Genomic DNA, 21,594 nt, shown 5'->3' with positions numbered 1-21,594 from the left:
CGGTCTTACATTTAGGTCTCAAATCCATTTTGAGTTTATTTTTGTGTATGGTGTTAGGGAGTATTCTAATTTCATTCTTTTACATGTAGCTGTCCAGTTTTCCCAGCACCACTTATTGAAAAGACTGTCTTTTCTCCATTGTGTATCTTTGCCTCCTTTGTCATAGATTAGTTGGCCATAGGTGCGTGGGTTTATCTCTGGGCTTTCTATCTTGTTCCATTGATCTATGTTTCTTTTTTTGTGCCAGTACCATATTGTCTTGATTACTGTAGCTTTGTAGTATAGTCTGAAGTCAGGGAGTCTGATTCCTCCAGGTCCATTTTTTTGCCTCAAGACTGCTTTGGCTATTCGGGGTCTTTTGTGTCTCCATACAAATTTTAAGATGATTTGTTCTAGTTCCGTAAAAAAATGCCATTGGTAATTTGATAGGGATTGCATTGAATCTGTAGATTGCTTTGGGTAGTATAGTCATTTTCACAATGTTGATTCTTCCAATCCAAGAACATGGTATATCTCTCCACTTGTTGGTATCATCTTTAATTTCTTTCATCAGTGTCTTATAGTTTTGTGCATACAGGTCTTTTGTCTCCCTAGGTAGGTTTATTCCAAGGTATTTTATTCTTTTTGTTGCAATAGTAAATGGGAGTGTTTGCATAATTTCTCTTTCAGATTTTTCATCATTAGTGTATAGGAATGCAAGAGATTTCTGTGCATTAATTTTGTATCCTGCAACTTTACCAAATTCATTGATTAGCTCTACTAGTTTTCTACTGGCATCTTTAGGATTCCCTATGTATAATATCATGTCATCTGCAAACAGTGACAGTTTTACTTCTTCTTTTCCAATTTGTATTCCTTTTATTTCTTTTTCTTCTCCGATTGCCTTGGCTAGGACTTCCAAAACTATGTTGAATAATAGTGGTGAGAGTGGACATCCTTGTCTCGTTCCTGATCTTAGAGGAAATGCTTTCAGTTTTTCACCATTGAGAATGATGTTTGCTGTGGGTTTGTCATATATGGCCTTTATTATGTTGAGGTAGGTTCCCTCTATGCCCACTTTCTGGAGAGTTTTTATCATAAATGGGTGTTGAATTTTGTCAAAAGCTTTTTCTGCATCTATTGAGATGATCATATGGTTTTTATTCTTCAATTTGTTAATATGGTGTATCACATTGATTGATTTGCGTATATTGAAGAATCCTTGCATCCCTGGGATAAATCCCACTTGATCATGGTGTATGATCCTTTTAATGTGTTGTTGGATTCTATTTGCTAGTTTTTTGTTGAGGATTTTTGCATCTATATTCATCAGTGATATTGGTCTGTAATTTTCTTTTTTTGTAGTCTCTTTTTCTGGTTTTGGTATCAGGGTGATGGTGGCCTCGAAGAATGAGTTTGGGAGTGTTCCTTCCTCTGCAATTTTTTGGAAGAGTTTGAGAAGGATGAGTGTTAGCTCTTCTCTAAATGTTTGGTAGAATTCACCTGTGAAGCCATCTGGTCCTGGACTTTTGTTTGTTGGAAGATTTTTAATCACAGTTTCAATTTCATTACTTGTGATTGGTCTGTTCATATTTTCTGTTTCTTCCTGGTTCAGTCTTGGAAGGTTATACCTTTCTAAGAATTTGTCCATTTCTTCCAGGTTGTCCATTTTATTGGCATAGAGTTGCTTGTAGCAGTCTCTTAGGATGCTTTGTATTTCTGCGGTGTCTGTTGTAACTTCTCCTTTTTCATTTCTAATTTTATTGATTTGAGTCCTCTCCCTCTTATTCTTGATGAGTCTGGCTAATGGCTTATCAATTTTCTTTATCTTCACAAAGAACCAGCTTTTAGTTTTATTGATCTTTGCTATTGTTTTCTTTGTTTTTGTTTCATTTATTTCCACTCTGATCTTTATGATTTCCTTCCTTCTGCTAACTTTGGGTTTTGTTTGTTCTTCTTTCTCTAGTTCCTTTAGGTGTAAGGTTAGATTGTTTACTTGAGATTTTTCTTGTTTCTTGAGGTAGGCTTGTATAGCTATAAACTTCCCTCTTAGAACTGCTTTTGCTGCATCCTGTAGGTTTTGGATCGTCATGTTTTCATTGTCATTTGTCTCTAGGTATTTATTGATTTCCTGTTTGATTTCTTCAGTGATCTCTTGGTTATTTAGTAACATATTGTTTAGCCTCCATGTGTTTGTGTTTTTTACGTTTTTTTCCCCTGTAATTCATTTCTAATCTCATAGCGTTGTGGTCAGAAAAGATGCTTGATATGATTTCAATTTTCTTAAATTTACTGAGGCTTGATTTGTGACCCAAGATGTGATCTATCCTGGAGAATGTTCCATGCGCACTTGAGAAGAAAGTGTAATCCGCTGTTTTTGGATGAAATGTCGTATAAATATCAATTAAATCTATCTGGTCTATTGTGTCATTTAAAGCTTCTGTTTCCTTATTTATTTTCATTTTGCATGATCTGTCCATTGGTGTAAGTGAGGTGTTAAAGTCCCCCACTATTATTGTTACTGTCGATTTCCTCTTTTATAGCTGTTAGCAGTTGCCTTATGTATTGAGGTGCTCCTATGTTGGGTGCATATATATTTATAATTGTTATGTCTTCTTCTTGGATTGATCCCTTGATCATTATGTAGTGTCCTTCCTTGTCTCTTGGAACATTCTTTATTTTAAAGTCTATTTTATCTGATATGAGTATAGCTACTCCAGCTTTCTTTTGATTTCCATTTGCATGGAATATCTTTTTCCATCCCCTCACTTTCAGTCTGTACGTGTCCCTAGGTCTGAAGTGGGTCTCTTGTAGACAGCATATAGATGGGTCTTGTTTTTGTATCCATTCAGCAAGCCTGTGTCTTTTGGTTGGAGCATTTAATCCATTCACATTTAAGGTAATTATCGATATGTATGTTCCTATGACCATTTTCTTAATTGTTTTGGGTTTGTTTTTCTAGGTCCTTTTCTTCTCTTGTGTTTCCCACTTAGAGAAGTTCCTTTAGCATTTGTTGTAGTGCTGGTTTGGTGGTGCTGAATTCTCTTAGCTTTTGCTTGTCTGTAAAGCTTTTGATTTCTCCATCAAATCTGAATGAGATCCTTGCGGGGTAGAGTAATCTTGGTTGTAGCTGCTTCCGTTTCATCACTTTAAGTATATCATGCCACTCCCTTCTGACTTGTAGTTTCTGCTGAGAAATCAGCCGTTAACCTTATGGGAGTTCCCTTGTATGTTATTTGTCGTTTTTCCCTTGCTGCTTTCAATAATTTTTCTTTGTCTTTAATTTTTGCCAATTTGATTACTATGTGTCTTGGCATGTGTCTCCTTGGGTTTATCCTGTATGGGAGTCCCTGCGCTTTCTGGACTTGGGTGGCTATTTCCTTTCCCATGTTAGGGAAGTTTTCGACTATAATCTCTTCAAATATTTTCTCTGGTCCTTTCTCTCTCTCTTCTCCTTCTGGGACCCCTATAATGCGAATGTTGTTGCGTTTAATGTTGTCCCAGAGGTCTCTTAGGCTGTCTTCATTTCTTTTCATTCTTTTTTCTTTATTCTGTTCCGCAGCAGTGAATTCCACCATTGTGTCTTCCAGGTCACTTATCCGTTCTTCTGCCTCAGTTATTCTGCTATTGATTCCTTCTAGTATAGTTTTCATTTCAGTTATTGTATTGTTCATCTCTGTTTGTTTGTTCTTCAATTCTTCTAGGTCTTTGTTAAACATTTCTTGCATCTTCTCGATCTTTGCCTCCATTCTTATTCTGAGGTCCTGGATCATCTTCACTATCATTATTCTGAATTCTTTTTCTGGAAGGTTGCCTATCTCCACTTCATTTAGTTGTTTTTCTGGGGTTTTATCTTGTTCCTTCATCTGGTACATAGCCCTCTGCCTTTTCATCTTGTCTGTCTTTCTGTGAATGTGGTTTTTGTTCCACAGGCTGCAGGATTGTAGTTTTTCTTGCTTCTGCTGTCTGCCCTCTGGTGGTTGAGGCTATCTAAGAGGCTTGATGGGAGGCTCTGGTGGTGGGTAGAGCTGACTGTTGCTGTGGTGGTCAGAGCTCAGTAAAACTTTAATCCACTTGACTGTTGATGGGTGGGGCTGGGTTCCCTCCCTGTTGGTTGTTTTGCCTGAGGCAACCCAACACTGGAGCCTACCTGGGCTCTTTGGTGGGGCTAATAGCAGACTCTGGGAGGGTTCACACCAAGGAGTACTTCCCAGAACTTCTGTTGCCAGTGTCCTTGTCCCCATGGTGAAACAGAGCCACCCCCCACCTCTGCAGGAGACCTTCCAACACTGGCAGGTAGCTCTGGTTCAGTCTCCCCCGGGGGCCCCGCTTCTTCCCCTGGGTCCCGATGCGCACACTATTTTATGTGCGCCCTCCAAGAGTGGGGTCTCTGTTTCCCCCAGTTCTGTCGAAGTCCTGCAATCAATTCCAACTAGGCTTCAAAGTCTGATTCTCTATGAATTCCTCCTCCCGTTGCCAGACCCCCAGGTTGGGAAGCCTGACGTGGGGCTCAGAACCTTCACTCCAGTGGGTGAACTTCTGTGGTATAAGTGTTCACCAGTCTGTGAGTCACCCACCCCGGGGCTTCTTATTTTAAGAATATCAAGGGTAGCTTGATATAAATTCACATTTTTTTTAAAGACTCCTCAGTCACAGATTTGACCATTCTGCTATTTTGCTGGGTCATCATTTTTGAGCATCTGACAGTTAGCACCTGGGTCCATAAAGACTGGTTTTCAGCAGCTCATTGGCAAGATGGATAACTTCAAAATTCCGCCCCAATTCTTTGATACCTCTGAAAGACTCACCTCTCTGTCCATTACTCAGTACTTTGCCGCTTGTACTGTTTTCTCAAAAAACATTCTGTAATTCAATTCCTTTCCATTGGAACTTTAATAATGCTGTGCTGGGCACTCTGCTGTTTAATGTAGGGGAGAGATGGAGGAGTAAGATGTGCCCTCCTGGTTTCTAGGGAGAATGAGATTCAGCAGGAATAGAAGACATGTGTATACCTTATTCTCACATCAGCTAGAGTATGGCATATTGCATATGCAAGTTATAAACAAAGTATTGTCCTGGCTTCCTTATACATTTTTCTAGCATAATTAGAGGCTTCTTCCTCATGATTCAAATGTTTTTTTCCCTCTACTCCAAGAGTAGGGCAGCTGCACATTATGTTGTGGTTAATTGGGTTACCAGCCCAGAGCGTAAGTTTCTTGAGCCAATTCCATGACATTCATTCAATACCTTTAGTACCTATCAAAGTTTGTGGTATATGGTAGAGCTTTGAAAATTATCGTTGCCTAAAATGAATGGATGTATGGATAGATGATGAATGGTCACACAAAAGCCTGGATGTCCATACGTTTTTCTGTGATCAGATTGATGTAAGCTTCAGGGTTTGGAGGCCTTTGCCTTCAGTCTGTTACAGATTTTGTTTTGTGAACTCAGGAATAAAATCACCACTATGAGGACAAGGAAAAGGAGTTCACTTGTCTCATTTGTATCTTGTACTGTTACTCTTCCCTTGTAACAAATTGAATACCAGAGCAAATCTTCGTCTCTACCACCATGATCTTAGAAACTAGCTTCTGTACTTCCACTGAGTACTTGCTCAATTTCTGGCCCAGTTTTATAATTTTCTTACCAGTTCCCCCTAGGACAAGCCCTATCCTTGGTCAGTAATTCATTTCTGGGACCACAGAAATCATCTCTGCTAGTTCATGAGGAGATTGTAACCCAGCACTCATTAGTAAGTGGAAATAAAATCTAGGTTCAATGGACACACCATTTCCAGTGCTATAAAAAAACTTTGAAGAGTTTTTAAAGTATAAAGAGGTTTGAGTCTATCTGATTACTGGACAGGAGGAGGAAGGACTAACTCACTTTACACTATTTGGGTTAATAGTAACATCATTTGTATAATACTGAGACAGCTTAAATTAAATATCAAGAGTTTAACTATTAAATGACATAAATCATGGTACTCAATACAGTGAGTGGATGGTAAAGGAAATAAAGAAAATATACTTTTTCTTAGTTGAGTAAATGTTAAGTAAATGGCAGTAAATATATAAATTTCACTGGTAGCTTCTGCCTCTTCTTGGTATAACCATTTAGATGATTAGAGTGGCAACTAAATGCCAGAACGATAGGCGCTCTCCGTACATTATCTCTGACTCACAGCACTGTAAGGTAGGCTCTATTTCCCCTCATTTACAGATGAGGAAACTGGGTCTCAGAGAGGTTAAATAACTTTCCCTGGGTCACACAGCTAGGAAGGGGCTCCTGGAAACCAAACCCAGATCTATCTCAATCCATGAATAAAATATACACATGGACTTAAGAAATCAATAATATGAATGTTTGACATTGACTTTCTCAAGGAATTTAGTGGTAGAAGCTTGACAGGCGGTAGTGTAGCTTCCACATAAAGCCAGGTGTGGCTTCAGGACTTCTAGCCTGTGGACTAAGAATGTCGCCTGTCACATCTGTAAACAAAAGATGTTGCGGCCATTAAGCCAGTAGCCACTGCAGCCACTCCCGGCTGTACCCTGAGAGGATTCAGGATGGAGAAAAAAACGATACTGGCCCTAGATAGTTAAGGTGCATATCAAAGGAATGATTTCATTGAGCCAGACTCTTGCATCTTTGCATACATAGAAAAGCACTAAATTCATTAACTTGAGATGTCTGGTTTTCCTTAATTAACAGTAATTTTTTGATGTTCCGACTACCTGGTTTTTTTGTTGTTGTTGTTTTGCAAAAACTCCTATATATCCTGGCTTCTCCCTTACCTCTTTGGAGCAGTCCCTCAGAGTGATCTGAGAGGCTGTCTTCCAGGCTTAAATCCTCAGAAAAAATACCAAATAAAACATAATTCTCAGCTTTTATGTTGTGCTTTTTTTTTTTTTTTCAGTCAACAAGCCTTTCCATGATCTGCAGTACAGGATTTGGCCACCATTCTCTCCATCTTCCTTCAACAATTCTTGTCTTGATGAAATTCACAACATCAGATCTATATACCTGAGTGAGCTTAAGTTTTTTGGTTTTTTTTTTTAACCCATCTCAAGAACACTGGAAGTTTTAGCTTTCCTCTAATTGTTAGTAAAATGTTTTAATCATGTTACGAGAATCTCTGATTTAAGTTAACAAGAGACATATATTTTGGAGGTCTTCCCATTGCACAGGAAATTCAGGAGTCTGCATATATCACACACCTATGAAGCTGACACTGGCAAGGCACTCAGGATATAAAGGTGAGCAGAAACTGCTCTTGTCATCATGGAACTCATAGTCTACTAGGAGAGCTGGATTATAAATGAATAATCACATTCAATAATTTGATTATTTGGTAGTAGTAAAGATACAATATTAATAATAATTATATACTAGGATAAGTGCTCCAAAGGAAATGAATGAGGTTCAATAAGATAGTTTATCAAAGGCATGAGACTTGGGCCTGAGCCCAGGGAAAGCTTTGCAGGAGAAATAATGTTTAAATGAGAAAGGACCTCTTTCAGGCCCAAAGAGCATTTCATCAGTACACGCTCCGGCACTGCGGGGAGGGGCTTAGCATATCATAGAACTGACGGAAAGATCGTGTATAGAGAATAAAGGGGGAGAGTGGTGGGAATTGAGACCAAAGAGGTAGACTGACTCTAAGGAGCTGGGTTGTTTTGAACTGTCAGATCAGCCTGGAGGAGCAAGGAATTGCTAGAACAGCTGAAGCGCAGAATTTGTGCTGAATTCTCCCTTAATTGAGAGATAGATTGTGTCTTTGCACTGTTACCTTTCCTTGAAAAGCGACTTTAGACCGTTTCTGGAAGATCTGTAGATATCAAAAGGCTCAAAAGCGAGTCTTTCTTGCAAAAGTTCTTTCAGTAAAACTGGTTGCCAAAAATCAAAACAAAGCAAAACAAAACCACCCATTCCTCTGATATAATTAACTTAACAAAAATCATGCTGGAGCCCTCTCAGTCTTTTGGATTGAGGAACAAGAGGGTAAGAACCGTCACTGAACAAAATCACACGGCAGGAGTCCCCTCTCCCTTGCTCTTCTCCACACTGTGTTGCTGTGACTCCTATTTCTTTTCAGATGCTTATTTCCCAGGGACTGAATTCTTACTTACCTACTCAAGGAGTCATCCTACATTATTATTCTCCCCAGAGTAGTTTTTACAAGACCATGCCTAACATGTTAGGGGGAAAAAAAATGTATTTGGAATCGTGGCATTTCAGGCCCTCTTCTAATGCACAGGACTTCTCAGCAGCCAGCCAACTCCTTGCAAATCTGGTCTTACCAGGGGTCACAGGTATTAGCTACTAGTTGTGTGCCAACCATGTACTAGGCACAGATTATAATTAACTATTAAATTGAAATTCACCCAGCATTCAGGAATTAGTAGCATTGGTGATTTGGTGAATTAAATCCATGATGAAATTCTATTTGAATTTCAAAATCTCTTTCCCCACTGACCCACCAAAAATGCTGACAATCTCAGCTAACAAGCCTATGTGTGACAGTTCAGTGTTATGCATTGTCTCTTTCCTCACTACTGCAGAGAAAGGACCAGAAATTAGGTACCAAGATGAAAAATAGGAGAGGATGGACCAAATATAGACTGTTGAGCTTTGAACAACTGATTTCTGATAATCCTGGAAGAGCAAATAAAACAGACCTACATGAAGATTTTCTTTTTTTCTACATGTACATAATTCAGTCATCTTAGAGTTGTGTGCTTCGGGATTTGATTTTTTAAAAAAGCCAAAACAGAATGCCATTTTGCCTGTTCTCTGTGATGCCAAGAAAAGTGATCACAGATTTTATAAACTGATTTCCCCTCAGTGAGACAATTTCTTGTCTAATTTTACCCCATTGTTCCTAAAATCATCGCCCTATGGATCTCAATGAATCTAACTGCGTAAGTGCACATCTCTCATTTATATCTTTTTCTTATAGTCATAAAACCTCCCACAAGTGAAAGGAAAGTGATGCTCATCGATTGGTTTCCTGCTTGCCTTCAGGGTTAGAATCAAAAATGTTGCAGTCTGGGGCTCCAGTTCCCCCAGGGACACGGTAGATGGCAGTGTGCGATGAAGATTCCTGCCTCTCAGCCTTGCAGGGGCAACTGCCTGGGAAGAGATGGAATCTCTGGACAGGAGTGTTGTTTTTTCCAGCCCAGTCAGAGGAAGAGGTTATCCTCCTAGGAAATGATTTCCCTACAGAAACTTGGTTTTGCCGAATCAGTAAACTGAAGTTACTTGAACTATACTGACACCAAAGAATCTTAATCTTCTTTAATTTAAGCCTGAAAAAAACTCAAACTTCAAAACTCTTCTTCAGTGCATGGAATAATCTTTCAGTTATATGATGTGCTGACCTCCCTGTGCTTCATTTTTTATTAATCCCTGACACAAGATCACTCTGGGCAACCTACAGATAAGTCCTCTGGACATTTCATAAGCACAAGCTGGATATACTTTGTGATTTGACTTTTCAACATCATAACTGGACTAATTTGAGCATCAGTGTATACCCTCAAGGCCATGTTTAATTAGGTGAATGTTCTTTGGTTATTTTAAAGCATTTTTACGTTTTTTTGCACAATATCTCCCCTAAAACTTACTGATTATTTCCCAATAGCCCTAAAATGTATGTAAGATAATTTAAATGTTTTATTACAGAAGAGACAGACATCTGGGATAGTTTTGTTGAAGATTTTAAAACTGTGACTACTTCATTAATAAGGAAATAAATCATTTCTAATATGCTGCTCATTCTTAAACACTAGCAGAGGAGACCTTGGTCAACACCAGTAACAGATTTTTTTTTTTTTTTTTTTAAAGAATTTCCCCAGAATAGAAGTTCTTAGAGGAAAGGAGAGATGTTATGCATAAATTGTGTACAGCACTTTATTACACTGAGATTTAATAACTTAAGTAGACACGTATCTACAATCACACTTTCCCACCCTTTCCTCCTATCTGGATTTGTGTCCTTGAATTGAGAGCTTTGCTCTGACCTCCGTTTTGCAGCATGTGTGGCCACCTGGCCTTTTTCACTTGGACTAATATTCTTTAGTCCAGACCTCTTTGTCCATTTAGAGTTCAGACCTGTGTCCAATTACACCATCCCCTGGAACAGCTAGCGTTGGCTTTTCATGGCCTGACTCACTCTTCTGGCCCCAGGTAGGCTGAACTGCTAGGCCTTCTCAGAGTTGCTTCCACTGGACTGGAGGCCTTTGGATTCCAGAATTGTGTTGTCAATTGCAGGGATCTGTTTCCTCAGTGTCTTCAATATAATCTCTTTTGGGGGTTGCTTTTCCCCTTCCTTAATTGCTGGTGTTTCTCAGGGTTCTGCTCTAGGCCCTCCTTTCTATTCTGCATGGCTTTTGTGGGCAATCCCAATCACTCCCTCTCTTCCAGTTACCATTTACATGTCCATGCTAACCCCATCTATGTCCAAGTCTGCAGCCCACATCCTTCATTTGAGATCCAGAACTGTAGATACCTCAAATCTATAGAGACACTTAGATGTCTCCCTGGCACCTATGGTAGGGGCATGGGAGACAGAGCTATAGTAGTACATTATTTGTGGTAGGAGTACATGAATCAATAAAGAAATTCATTACAAACTATCAATCTATGATACTTGTTGGACACTTCCTGTGGACAGTCATAGATAATTGGAATTATTTTAGGGTGGGAGGAGAGCTTGGTTAGGAAATAAAGCTATACCAATTACCTCCCTAACCTTCATGTAGAATAGATTAGTTGACATTGCTTTCAAAAGTCTTCGATGCTATTTTAAGAAATGAGCATTAATTGGTATGAAGGTTCTGAAAAGAAGATGTCTAAAAACAGACCAAACTATGTTGTCCTCTGTTATCTATATGTAGATGTGGTTTAAGGATGTATGAGTAACCAGCAGTCCGGTACATACCACAGACCGTCTTATCTACTTCACTTCATTATTTACTTTCTCATATATTTGTCTTACCTCCCTTAGTGGTGCTGTAACATATAGGGCATCAGCAGTGTCATTCCTGTTTTGGGATCGCCTCAGTATTTAACAGCGTGCATATCTCAAAGATGGAAGGCAATCATTGGATGTTTGTGTGCAAGGCTTAGGGTGCAGCTGGCTCTTCTGAAGAAGGATAGTTATTTTGGTTAGTTTATTTGGACTTACCTCATGACAACGGACAGCACAGCGTGTTGTGTTTATAGTAATTGAAACATTGGACTGCATAAGGCATCCTATACTGCATACACAAAACTGGGCTGACTCTGCTAATTAGTCATTGCCCTTTCTTGTCTTGCAATGATACCATGCCAAAGAACTCACTAACAACACTGTAAAAAATCTGAAGAGCTAATGTCCAGGCAGACAAGCACATTTAGAAGTATAGATAAGCCAGTGAGTCACACTCTCTCTTCAGTTAGGTGATAAACTACCAGTAAAATGCAAAGTATGGTAGAAAATATAGCTGGGATCCAGGGTTTTCAATCCTCGGATGAAGTCTGATGAGACTTATCAAGATAGCATGGATCCATATAGTTGCAGAAGCTAAAGAATTAGGTTGGCACCTATTTTAATTGAGCTTCAATTGGATTGGATTGTATGCATAAAATACACCGATTTTAACAGGGTAGACGTTTATTTCTGTCTCCTGTGAAAGACGACTAGAGGTAGGCGATCAAGAGAAGTTTAGTAAACACACCAGGGTCACACAGCTTGGTGACAGTAGAACTTTAAATTCATCATCTGAGAGGTTAAAATGATAACAGCACCTACCTTCTGAGCTGCAAGGATTCAATGCTAGAAAACGTGACATACTTAGAAAAATGCCTGGCAACACAGTAAAAGTGCTCAGTAAGTGTTATTTAATAATGTGAGGGACCTCAGATGAATCAAAGAGATCACATCCATAAATGAAACCTAACATAGTGATAACTTACTTGGAGGAAGGATGCAGGGTGCTACGAGAGGATATAATTGGGCTGACTTCCCTGGCGGTCCAGTGGTTAAGACTCTGTGCCTCCACTGCAGGGGGCATGGTTCAATCCCTGGTCGGGGAACTAAAATCCCGCCTGCAGCCAAGAAAAACAAACAAACAAAAACTGGGTTTCTGACCTAGTCTGGGGAACACTCCCCAGAAGAACTGACACTCCAGCTGTATCTGAACCATGACCAGGTGTTAGCCGGGTGGCTGGCTGAACCTGGTGCCAGCCAGAGAGAACTGACCTGTCCTGAATTAGCAGGGAGCACGGGGAAAGGACTGCAAGGAGGGTCTGTGGATTTCAGAAGATGAGGCTAGAGAGAGGGGCAGCATTTCGGTCTGTATCCGAACAGCAGCGGGCAGCCACCAAGGAGGATGCCTTGGGGGAGGACGGAGTTATCGAGGCTGGATCTTCGCCTTATTCCTGAGCCTGATTTACAGTCTCTGACCTCCGGGAGGCTGATGAGCCCTGCCCGGGGTCGGGACTGCTGGCGGCTTGCCTTGACTACCTGGATTTCCCGAGGGCGGGGCAAGGCGGGGCGGCTCAGGTCTTTTGAAGAGATTTGCAGGCTGCGTTCAATAATATCAGAACATTGAACGTCAGATAATTAGGGGGAAAGGAAATTTATTTTGACTCGGGCTTCCTCACCTACATAAAAATATTTCGACAGCCCTAAACCAGAGGAGAAAACATATGGATAATCTGAAAACACTTATACTTGGCTCTAGAAATCGCAAAGATAAAGAGCACCAGAGGCAAGGTCACATGTGTGTCATTGCTCCTGCACACTCACCACTCACGCAGATTCACACTGACCCCCTATGGCCTCTGCTCAGACTCTGGTACCTACAAGGTGACAGGAGGGTGAGGCTACTTGGGGTGACTAAGCATTACTTCTTTACTTGAGGGTGCGTGGCCTAGGGTCATTGAAATTTACATAGAGACCCAGATTAGAACTTGCTATTTTTACAGATAATTTACTGTAGATAAGCAATTCTGTGGCCAGTTCTTATCCAGATAGGAACACACTTTGTGAATAAAACACATAAACATTATTCAGTTTTTTTCTCAATATTTTTGGGTCCTGAATAGGACTAGAGTACGGATTACATATTATCAAGGATAAAACTATGGAGTCTCATCATCCTTGACGTTTTTTGTAGAGTCTGTCCTTTACAATAAGTGCAGAAGTGCAACATTCTACATATTCTAATGCCTAAAATATTCTCTTCGTGGAGCTCACCGGGTCTGCAAAGCATGGCTCCTTTTGAAGAGGAGAGCACGGAGCACCATTAGTGGCCTTTGGTGGCGTTAATAATTCAGAGAGGTGCCCTCCCTCTTCTTTCAGATACACAGAAGGGTCCACTTAAATGTATAACAGGGCTGCAGAGAAGAGAGGAGTCAAGTCCCACGCCAGGGGATGGAAGCTAATTGTGAAAAGTTGCCCCACTACAGCTGCTGCCTTACGAAAAATATGAACTGTGGTTTAAGCAAACACTTCATCTTCTTGTAGGGATGTTAGATTCCCGACAGGGCTGACTATGTCCCCCTCCCTCGCCAGAGGCTGCATCTTATCTAACTAGCATGTGTGAAAGTCAATTTCTTTTTTAATCAGGAGGCTACAGAAACAAGCTCATTTTGTGATTTAATCTTAACTTGTAGAAGCACTAATGATAATTAAAAATTATTCTAAAAATTAAAAAAAATCTTCATGCACATTTTTGATATGTTGTCATGAGCGTATTAAGACATTACAGATAAGTGGCTCCAAATATTTCCAGTACCTGAAAATTTTTAAAATGACATTTCTTCCTGAACTCAGCATTATGGTAGTAATGAAAAATCTGGAATTAAAGTATTTCTGGGGAAGAAATATTTCTCCCAGCAGACAAAGACTCAGAGGCAGCAGCGAGTCAGTGTATAATCAAGCCACAATCAGAGCTGGCTGAAAAATGTACATCAATGAGAGATGATGCTTTTTGTCATAGATAAGCATCTGTTGAAGGCCTATTAGATATCAGACAGTGCTATAGAGAACAACCTGATTTGGCATTGTCATCACAGTTAAATAATTTAAATAGAAAAAAAAAAAAGAAAGGAACCTCATCATAATTGGGCAAAGGTAGGAAAATGATTCATATTTAGCTACATCATATGAATTAGTTCTGAGATGGCAGAAGCCATACAAAAGGATGGTTGGGTTTGTCGTTAGGGTCTTTGGTTGCCAAGAAACTAAGATTTGGGGCTGTCTCTTGGAGTTATGAAATTTGATGTAGAGCAATGGTCCTCCAATAATGGTCAGAGGGGTCCTGACCATTAGAGACCCTATTAGGACATCTAATACTAATTAGGACAAGTTCTTCACTTTCCAACTAAGTATCTGTGGGAAGCCAAATTTTCTTCACATAGTTCAACCAAAACAACATATCGCAACAGATCAGCAGAGGCAGATGTGAGAATCCATCTGTCTTCTGTTAAGCAGGAATTACAGTGGTTTGCAAACATGCAAAAGAGTGGTATTCTTCTCACTAATTATTATTTTTTTGGAAGGAAAATAAAGTTATTTTTTCATAAAACTGTGCTGTTTATGTTAACATATAATGGTTTTATTTTAAATGAATTAAATAAATTCTTTAAAAATTTCCCTCAGTTTTAATTTCTAATGGTGTGTATATGGAGAAATAAAATTCACATAAACACAAAGATGTTTGGGGTTCTCAGGTTTAAGAGTGTCTTGAGATTAAGATTTTAAAAAGTTTGAGACCCACTACTGTAGATGTTTAACTTATGAAAATGGAATCAGCCAACAGATAAAAATACAATGAAAGATGTGCAGTTGCCCTTGCAAGAAGGACAAGAGACTTCTGGGAAATGGGAGGTTATTCAGAATGCGTGTATTGCAGGGAAGGGTTTACTCTTAGATTGCCCTTAGCAACAGGAATTCACTGACCTTCCAACTCCCTTTATGATTTATTTTTAATTAATTTTTTAAGAATTGAAGTGTAGTTGATTTACAGTATTGTGTTTCAGGTGTACAAAAAAGGGATTCAGTTATATATATACTTTTTTTTCAGATTATTTTCCATGGTAGCTTATCATAAGATATTGAATAGAGTTCTCTGTGCTAGACAGTAAATCTTTATTGCTTATCTGTTATCTATTTTACATATAGTAGTTTGTATCTGTTAATCCCATACTCTTAATTTATCCCTCCCCTACTCCCTTTCCTCTTTGGTAACCATATGTTTGTTTTCTATGTCTGTGGGTCTATTTCTGTTCTGTAAATAAGTTCATTTGTATCTTTTTTTTTTTTTTTAGAATCTACATATAAACCATTTCATATGATATTTGTCTTTCTCTGTCTGACTTCACTTTGTATGATAACCTCTAGGTCCATCCATGTTGTTGCAAATGGCATTATTTCATTCTTTTTTATGACTAATATTCCAGCATATATATATATATATATATATATATATATATATATATATATATATATATATATATATGTATGTATGTATATATATATATATATATATCTCACATCATCTTAAACCAGTCATCTATTGATGGGCACTTCGGTTGCTTCCATGTCTTGGCTATTGTAGATAGTGCTGCCATGAACATTGGGATGCATGTATTTTTTCAAATTAGAGTTTTCATCTTTTTTGATGATTGTGTCTTAGCTCTCCTTCATTATGATTTTCATTGCTCTTTCTACTTCCAATACAGACACTATATAATTTATTGTTTAAACTAGAACTCTCTTAAAGTAAAGGGAGGTTTTATTAATATGGCAGGGCAACAGGCTTAACTGACTGCTCTCTTTCTTATCCTGTTCAGTAACTACCCTCCAAGAGAGGAATTGCTGAATCAAATGATATGAAAACTCTTCTAGATCCTGTTCACTAACAGCTGTACTAGAGATGTGATTACATTAGGCAAGACTTGATTAGATTTCAGTAGTGCGTTTCTGTGTTTGATCTCTAAAACATTTTGTTATTTAAAGCTGAGCTCTGAAATTAGATAATCTCATTCAGATGGCAGTAGGTTCGCTAGTTGAACTCAAAGAGGATAACAGTAGTACTGTGAAATTTGGCATGTGATTTCATGCCATCATCTTGCCCCGGAAGAGTAAGTTCACTTGATAAGATTTGAGGCCTAGACTTTGATCCTGATTGTGGGTGGGGACTGTGCCCCAGGCACTATAAAAAGCCAGATTGTCTGAGCTCCCACTCACTTCACCAAGAAGCCTGGAGAGGTAAAAGTGCAGACTTCAGAGCTTCAGGGCATCAGCTGAAAGTCCCCAAATCAATGTAAGCAATAATTTCTGTCTGGGTTGTTTCCACTATCCCATTTCTCTCTCATTGGCTATAATTATCTTTTGAATACCCAGGAGTGGAATTGCTGGATCATATGGTAGTTTTATTTTTAATTGTTTGAGGAACCTCCATACTGTTTTCCATAATGGCTGCACCAATTTACACTCCCACCAACGGTGCACAAGTGTTCCCTTTTCTCCACATCCTCACCAACATTTGTTGTTTGTAGATTATTTATTTATTACTGTAGGTCCTTGTTGGTTATCTATTTTAAATACAGCAGTGTGTACATGTCAATACCAAACTCTCAATCTATCTCTACCTCCAATCTGTTCCCCTTTGGTAACCATAAGTTCATTCTCTAAGTCTGAGTCTGCTTCTGTTTTGTAAGTAAGTTCATTTGTATCATTTTTTTTTTTAGATTCCACATATAAACGATATCATATGATGTCTGTCTTTCTCTGTCTGTCTTACTTCACTTAGTATGATAATCTCCAGGTCCATCCATGTTGCTGCAAATGGCATTATTTCATTCTTTTTAATGGCTGAGTAAATATTCCATTGTGTTTATGTACCACATCTTCTTTATCCGTTCATCTGTTGATGGACATTTAGGTTGCTTTCATGCCTTGGCTACTGTAAACAGTGCTGCAATGAACATTGGGGTACATGTATCCTTTTGAACCATGTTTTTCTCTGAATATATGCCCAGGAGTGGGATTGCTGGATCATATGGTAGCTCTATTTTTAGTTTTTTAAGGAACCTACATAGTGTTCTCCATAGTGGCTGTACCATGTTTGTAGATTTTTTGATGATTGCCATTTGAACAGGTGTGAGGTGATATTGTGGTTTTGATTTGCGTTTCCCTGATGATTAGCAATGTTGAGCATATTTTCATGTGCCTGTTGGTCATTTTTATGTCTTCTTTGGAAAAATGTCTATTCAGATCCTCTGCCCATTTTTTAAACTGGGTTTTTTGTTTGTTTGTTTGTTTTGATGTTGAGTTGTATGAGTTCTTTGGATGTTAACCCCTTATCAGATATATAAAATGCCTTCTCCCATTCAGTAGGTGGCCTTTTCTTTTTTGTAATGATTGTATTTAGGTGTGGAAATTCTTTTCCTTCAACTGCAAGTTACTTACAAAGTAATGCTGTTTAGGGGGTAAAGACTGTGCTCCTCGTTCCTGTTAAAGACCCAGTTGGGAAAAAAAAAAAAGACCCAGTTGGGCTCAGCTCCTACGGGGAGAAGCTGTGGTCAGAGCAGACAAGACTTCACCTGGAAGTCTCCAGACAAGGTAAGCTGTTCCCCATGAAAAGACAATGTCCAACTGTCCTATTTCTCTTTCTTGTGATCACTTAAATTTTGGATAGTTTTCCTCACAGACAGTGCCTTTGCTATGATTCTCTGTTGACTTAGTGTCACTTTCATGTCTAAACTACAGAAAGATTTACATTATTTAATTTTTGTATTGGATTTAGGTACATCCTGACTATTGAAGAGCAGATCAGGTACTGAAGGCTCCCGATCACTCCCAGAGGCTAATAAAGGGCCACTTCAGCTCAGTTCTGCTGAAGAGTGAACTTCAGGGACCATGGCCAACCGTCTGCAAGAGGAGGCAGCCTGTCCAGTCTGTCAGGAGGTTTTCCTCAACCCCATTGCTCTCTCCTGTGCCCACACTTTCTGCTTTCATTGCATGCAAACTTGGATGGAAGAACAGAAGGATCTGAAATTGATCTGTCCTGTATGTCGAGGCGTCAATGAGAATCCTCCTTTGGAGGAATGGCAAGTTGGAGAACTGATTCTTCTCATCGCACAGCACAGTTCCCACCTGGAGCAGGGTCTGCATGTGAATGAAGAGTACCTGAAGTTCTGGGAGGACATAACTCTGGATGCAGCCACCGCCAACCCCTTTCTTGTCCTCTCTGATGACCTAAGGAGTGTCCAGTGTGGGAAGATCTGCCAGAACCTGACGGAAGATCCCCAGAGATTTGCATACTGGGCTTGTATCCTGGGCACTCCATGCTTCTCCTCTGGCTGTCATTACTGGGTGGTAGAAGTGGGAGAGGGGAATGAGTGGGCTCTGGGGGTCTGCAAAAAATCGGTTGACAGGAAGAGGAAGAGTGGTTTTTCCTCTGAACATGGCTTCTGGATCATCAGCATGAAGGCGGGAATAATCTATACCTGCTCCATCCCAGAAACCAGAATTCCTGCAAGCCCTGGCCTTAGCCAAGTAGGAATTTTTCTAGATATTGAGTTGGAAGAAATCAAGTTTTTTGATGTTAGCAATGATGCCCTCATCTACATACACAGTAATTTCTCCTGTTTGGAGCCTTTGTGTCCGTTCTTTAGTCCTGAGTTCCCCGGAGAAGGTGATAATGGTGCCCCCCTAACCATCTGTCCATCAGGAACTCATCCCTTCCTAGAAATGTCCTGTGAGGTGAATGAGATCTTTGATGTGAGAAACGTCAGAATGACCCAAGAAGAGACAATTTTGTAGACTTTGTAGCTAAGCAATTTTTATTGATTTGAGGGTGTATTTTGTAGACATTGCAACTGAATAACTATGGGGTGTAGGGGGTGTTATTAAGCACTTTAAAGCCTCAGTTTTTTGGTCTTTCTTTAATTGGGAATAATTATATCTCTCAGCCAAACAGCTGTGATGATCAGAGACTACACTGTGCATTTATTCTGTAGTATATACAATGGGGAGTTTTAGATTATAAATTAAATTATTACATTTTGTGGATAGGAACAATGCCTTTTTCATTATTTCATGCCTTTTCTATAGTATAATTCCTGATAATGATAACTGTCTGGGGAAAAAGAAGAATGAGATGCCAGAGTGAGATATTTTGACATGAAATTTAAAGGAGAGAGACAAATGTACTGGGAAAGAACTGTTTTTCATTTTTACTTTCTTGAAAGACAAAGAACCTTTCACTGAGGTAGATATAGTTAGTGGTGATTCATGTTTGTCCTAATGAGAATGTTCAATAATTGGCATATTGGGTGGTTGTCAAAGTGGTATTGTATATATGATGGCCAAAAAGGTGCCGATAGGGTCAGTCAGAGAGTATCTGTCCTGGACTCCTTGCTTGGTGCCCTGCAGTTAACATTGCACTTTCCTCTACCACAACTCGTTGTCAGTAGATTGGCTTTACTACACACGGGTGAGCAGACCCAAGTTTGGTCCAGTAACAGTTTCTCGAAGATTCTGGACCTTCTGGAATCAATTATATAAGGAGGGAAATGACTGTTTGGAACACTGGATCCTCTCACAACCTATCTGTAGTTTGTGCCCCACCCCCCATCACACCCACACTGTCCTAGACTGCAGTTTCCCACACCCCAGTCTTAAATGCTCATGATGGCTCCTTTTCAAACCATTCAGGGGCTTTTGGGTTGTATTTTTAAAATTTTACTGGGTCAGCCACTTCCAAGGTGGCATCTGTCCTAGGAATGCTGGGTTGGGACATGTTCTGGACTCTGACTTTGACTTCCTTTCCAAAGAGACCCAGAATTGTTGCAGGAAGAGGGACCCCTTCCAGGGCCCAAGAGTGGGCTCTTGTCTAACACTCAGAAATGAATTGCCTGAGGAGACACATGTACTGATAAAGCAAAAGACTTTACAGTAAGTCCCCTACATAAGAACCTTCAAGTTGTAAACTTTCAAAGATGCGAATGTGCGTTCGCATGTCCAATCACGTAAGTTAGTTCACATGTCTGGCATACATTGTCACGTACATGCATCCTCTACAAGTGGTTGTGCTTTTGTGTACTTTACTGTACAGTACCGTATAGAGTACAGCAGTACAGTATCTTTATTTCAAGCCCAAGTTGTCCAGAAGCAAGCGTAAAAGCAGCGGTGATGTAGTTGGTACTGCTAAGAAGCACCAAGTGATAACGATGGAACTTGCTGTGCAACACGAGGAGCTTACTAATCAAGTCCTGATGGAACTAAAGGCCCAGAGAAGAGACAAAGAGAGACAAGAGGAAGAAGAAGTAACTGAAGAACCAAAGAGATTCACAACGCAGGAAATGGCAAGGGGACTTTCTTTAGTTGAGGAGGCACTGTTAGTTTTTGAGTCATAGGACCCGAACGTAGAACGGTACATGAAGCTTGCAGCAGCCGATCAGAATGTAATCCAGCACTACCGTGTCATATATGACGAGAAAAAAAAGAGCTACTATCCAGATATCACTGGATCGTTTTTTCAAGAGGGTAGATAGAATTGAATCCAGCAAGGAACCAGAACCTGTGCCATCAACGTCAGGCGTGAGTGAAATTGCAGCCTGCCCTCCATCTTCTATTGCTGACGATCCTTCAGCTCTACCATCTCCCACCTCCTCTCCCTCCTCCAGTCAGTAACTCTTCTTGCCTGTTCACTCGATGCCAGCTCCTCTATGCCAGCTGTTGTACTGTACTACTGTACTTTTCAAGGTACTGTACTGTAGGATTAAAAATGTTTTCTTTATTTTGTGTGTCTGTTTTTTATGTATTATTTGTGTGAAAAGTATTATAAACCTATTACAGTACATTACTATATAGCCGATTGTGTTAGTTGGGTACCTAGGCTAACTTTGTTGGACTTAACGAACAAAATGAACTTAAGAACGTGCTCTCAGAACGGAACTCATTCGTATGTAGGGGACTTACTGTATTGGGAAGGGGCTGTAGCTGGGTGGAGAGCTGCAGGGTAAGGGAACCCAGGAGAACTGCTCTGCCACGTGGCTCGCAGTCTCAGGTTTTATGGTAATAGGGTTAGTTTCCCGGTTGTCTCTGGCCAGTCATCTTGCTTGGCCCATATTTGGTCTGACTCAGGGTCCTTCCTGGTGGCACCAATATCTCTCAGCCAAGCTGGAGTCTAGCGCAAAGGATTCTGGGAGGTTGGTAGGACAATATTATGGGATGGCGTCTCCTCTTTCCTTTTGGCCCCTCCCGAATTCTCCTGGTTAGTTTTCAGTGGCAGCACCATGTTCTTTATCAGGACCTCCTGTGGTGAGACAACTCATCGTGCCTGGCCAGTGCGAGCGGTTTCGGTCAACAGGTCCCTAACAAAATTGTCATCTCCTGTTTCTTTCCAACTCCATTGGAGATGAGGGACAGCCCAGTTGTGGTGTTTTGTTGTTGTTGTTATTCCCTTTTGATCCATATGATTTTATTTCAGGGGTCTCCTTGCCCTTCTCTGACACTGGGCCTAGGTGGGGACCACCCCAATCCACCTTAACAGGTGTTTGTATTGTTGAAACAAAAGTTTTATGAGACAATACCTATGACGAGTGATACAC

The 21,594-nt window shown here is 39.9% G+C and overlaps 1 protein-coding gene across 1 annotated transcript; it reads left to right on the top strand.

Annotated features, from left to right (window-relative positions):
- Nucleotides 1-15,500: 15,500 nt before the first annotated feature.
- RFPL4B (ret finger protein like 4B) lies at nucleotides 15,501-18,802 on the top strand (the record flags this gene model as incomplete). Its single annotated transcript, XM_082406057.1, has 1 exon — nucleotides 15,501-18,802. Exon 1 carries the CDS (start codon nucleotides 17,897-17,899, stop codon nucleotides 18,800-18,802), a length of 906 nt encoding a protein of 301 aa, XP_082262183.1. The 5' UTR covers nucleotides 15,501-17,896.
- Between the last annotated feature and the right edge of the window lie 2,792 nt (nucleotides 18,803-21,594).

Source organism: Balaenoptera borealis (assembly GCF_965194805.1).
Source record: "Balaenoptera borealis genome assembly, chromosome: 9".
Taxonomy (NCBI): domain Eukaryota; kingdom Metazoa; phylum Chordata; class Mammalia; order Artiodactyla; family Balaenopteridae; genus Balaenoptera; species Balaenoptera borealis.
Note: the sequence above shows the minus strand (reverse complement) of the source record. Positions and strands in the feature narration are given on the sequence as shown.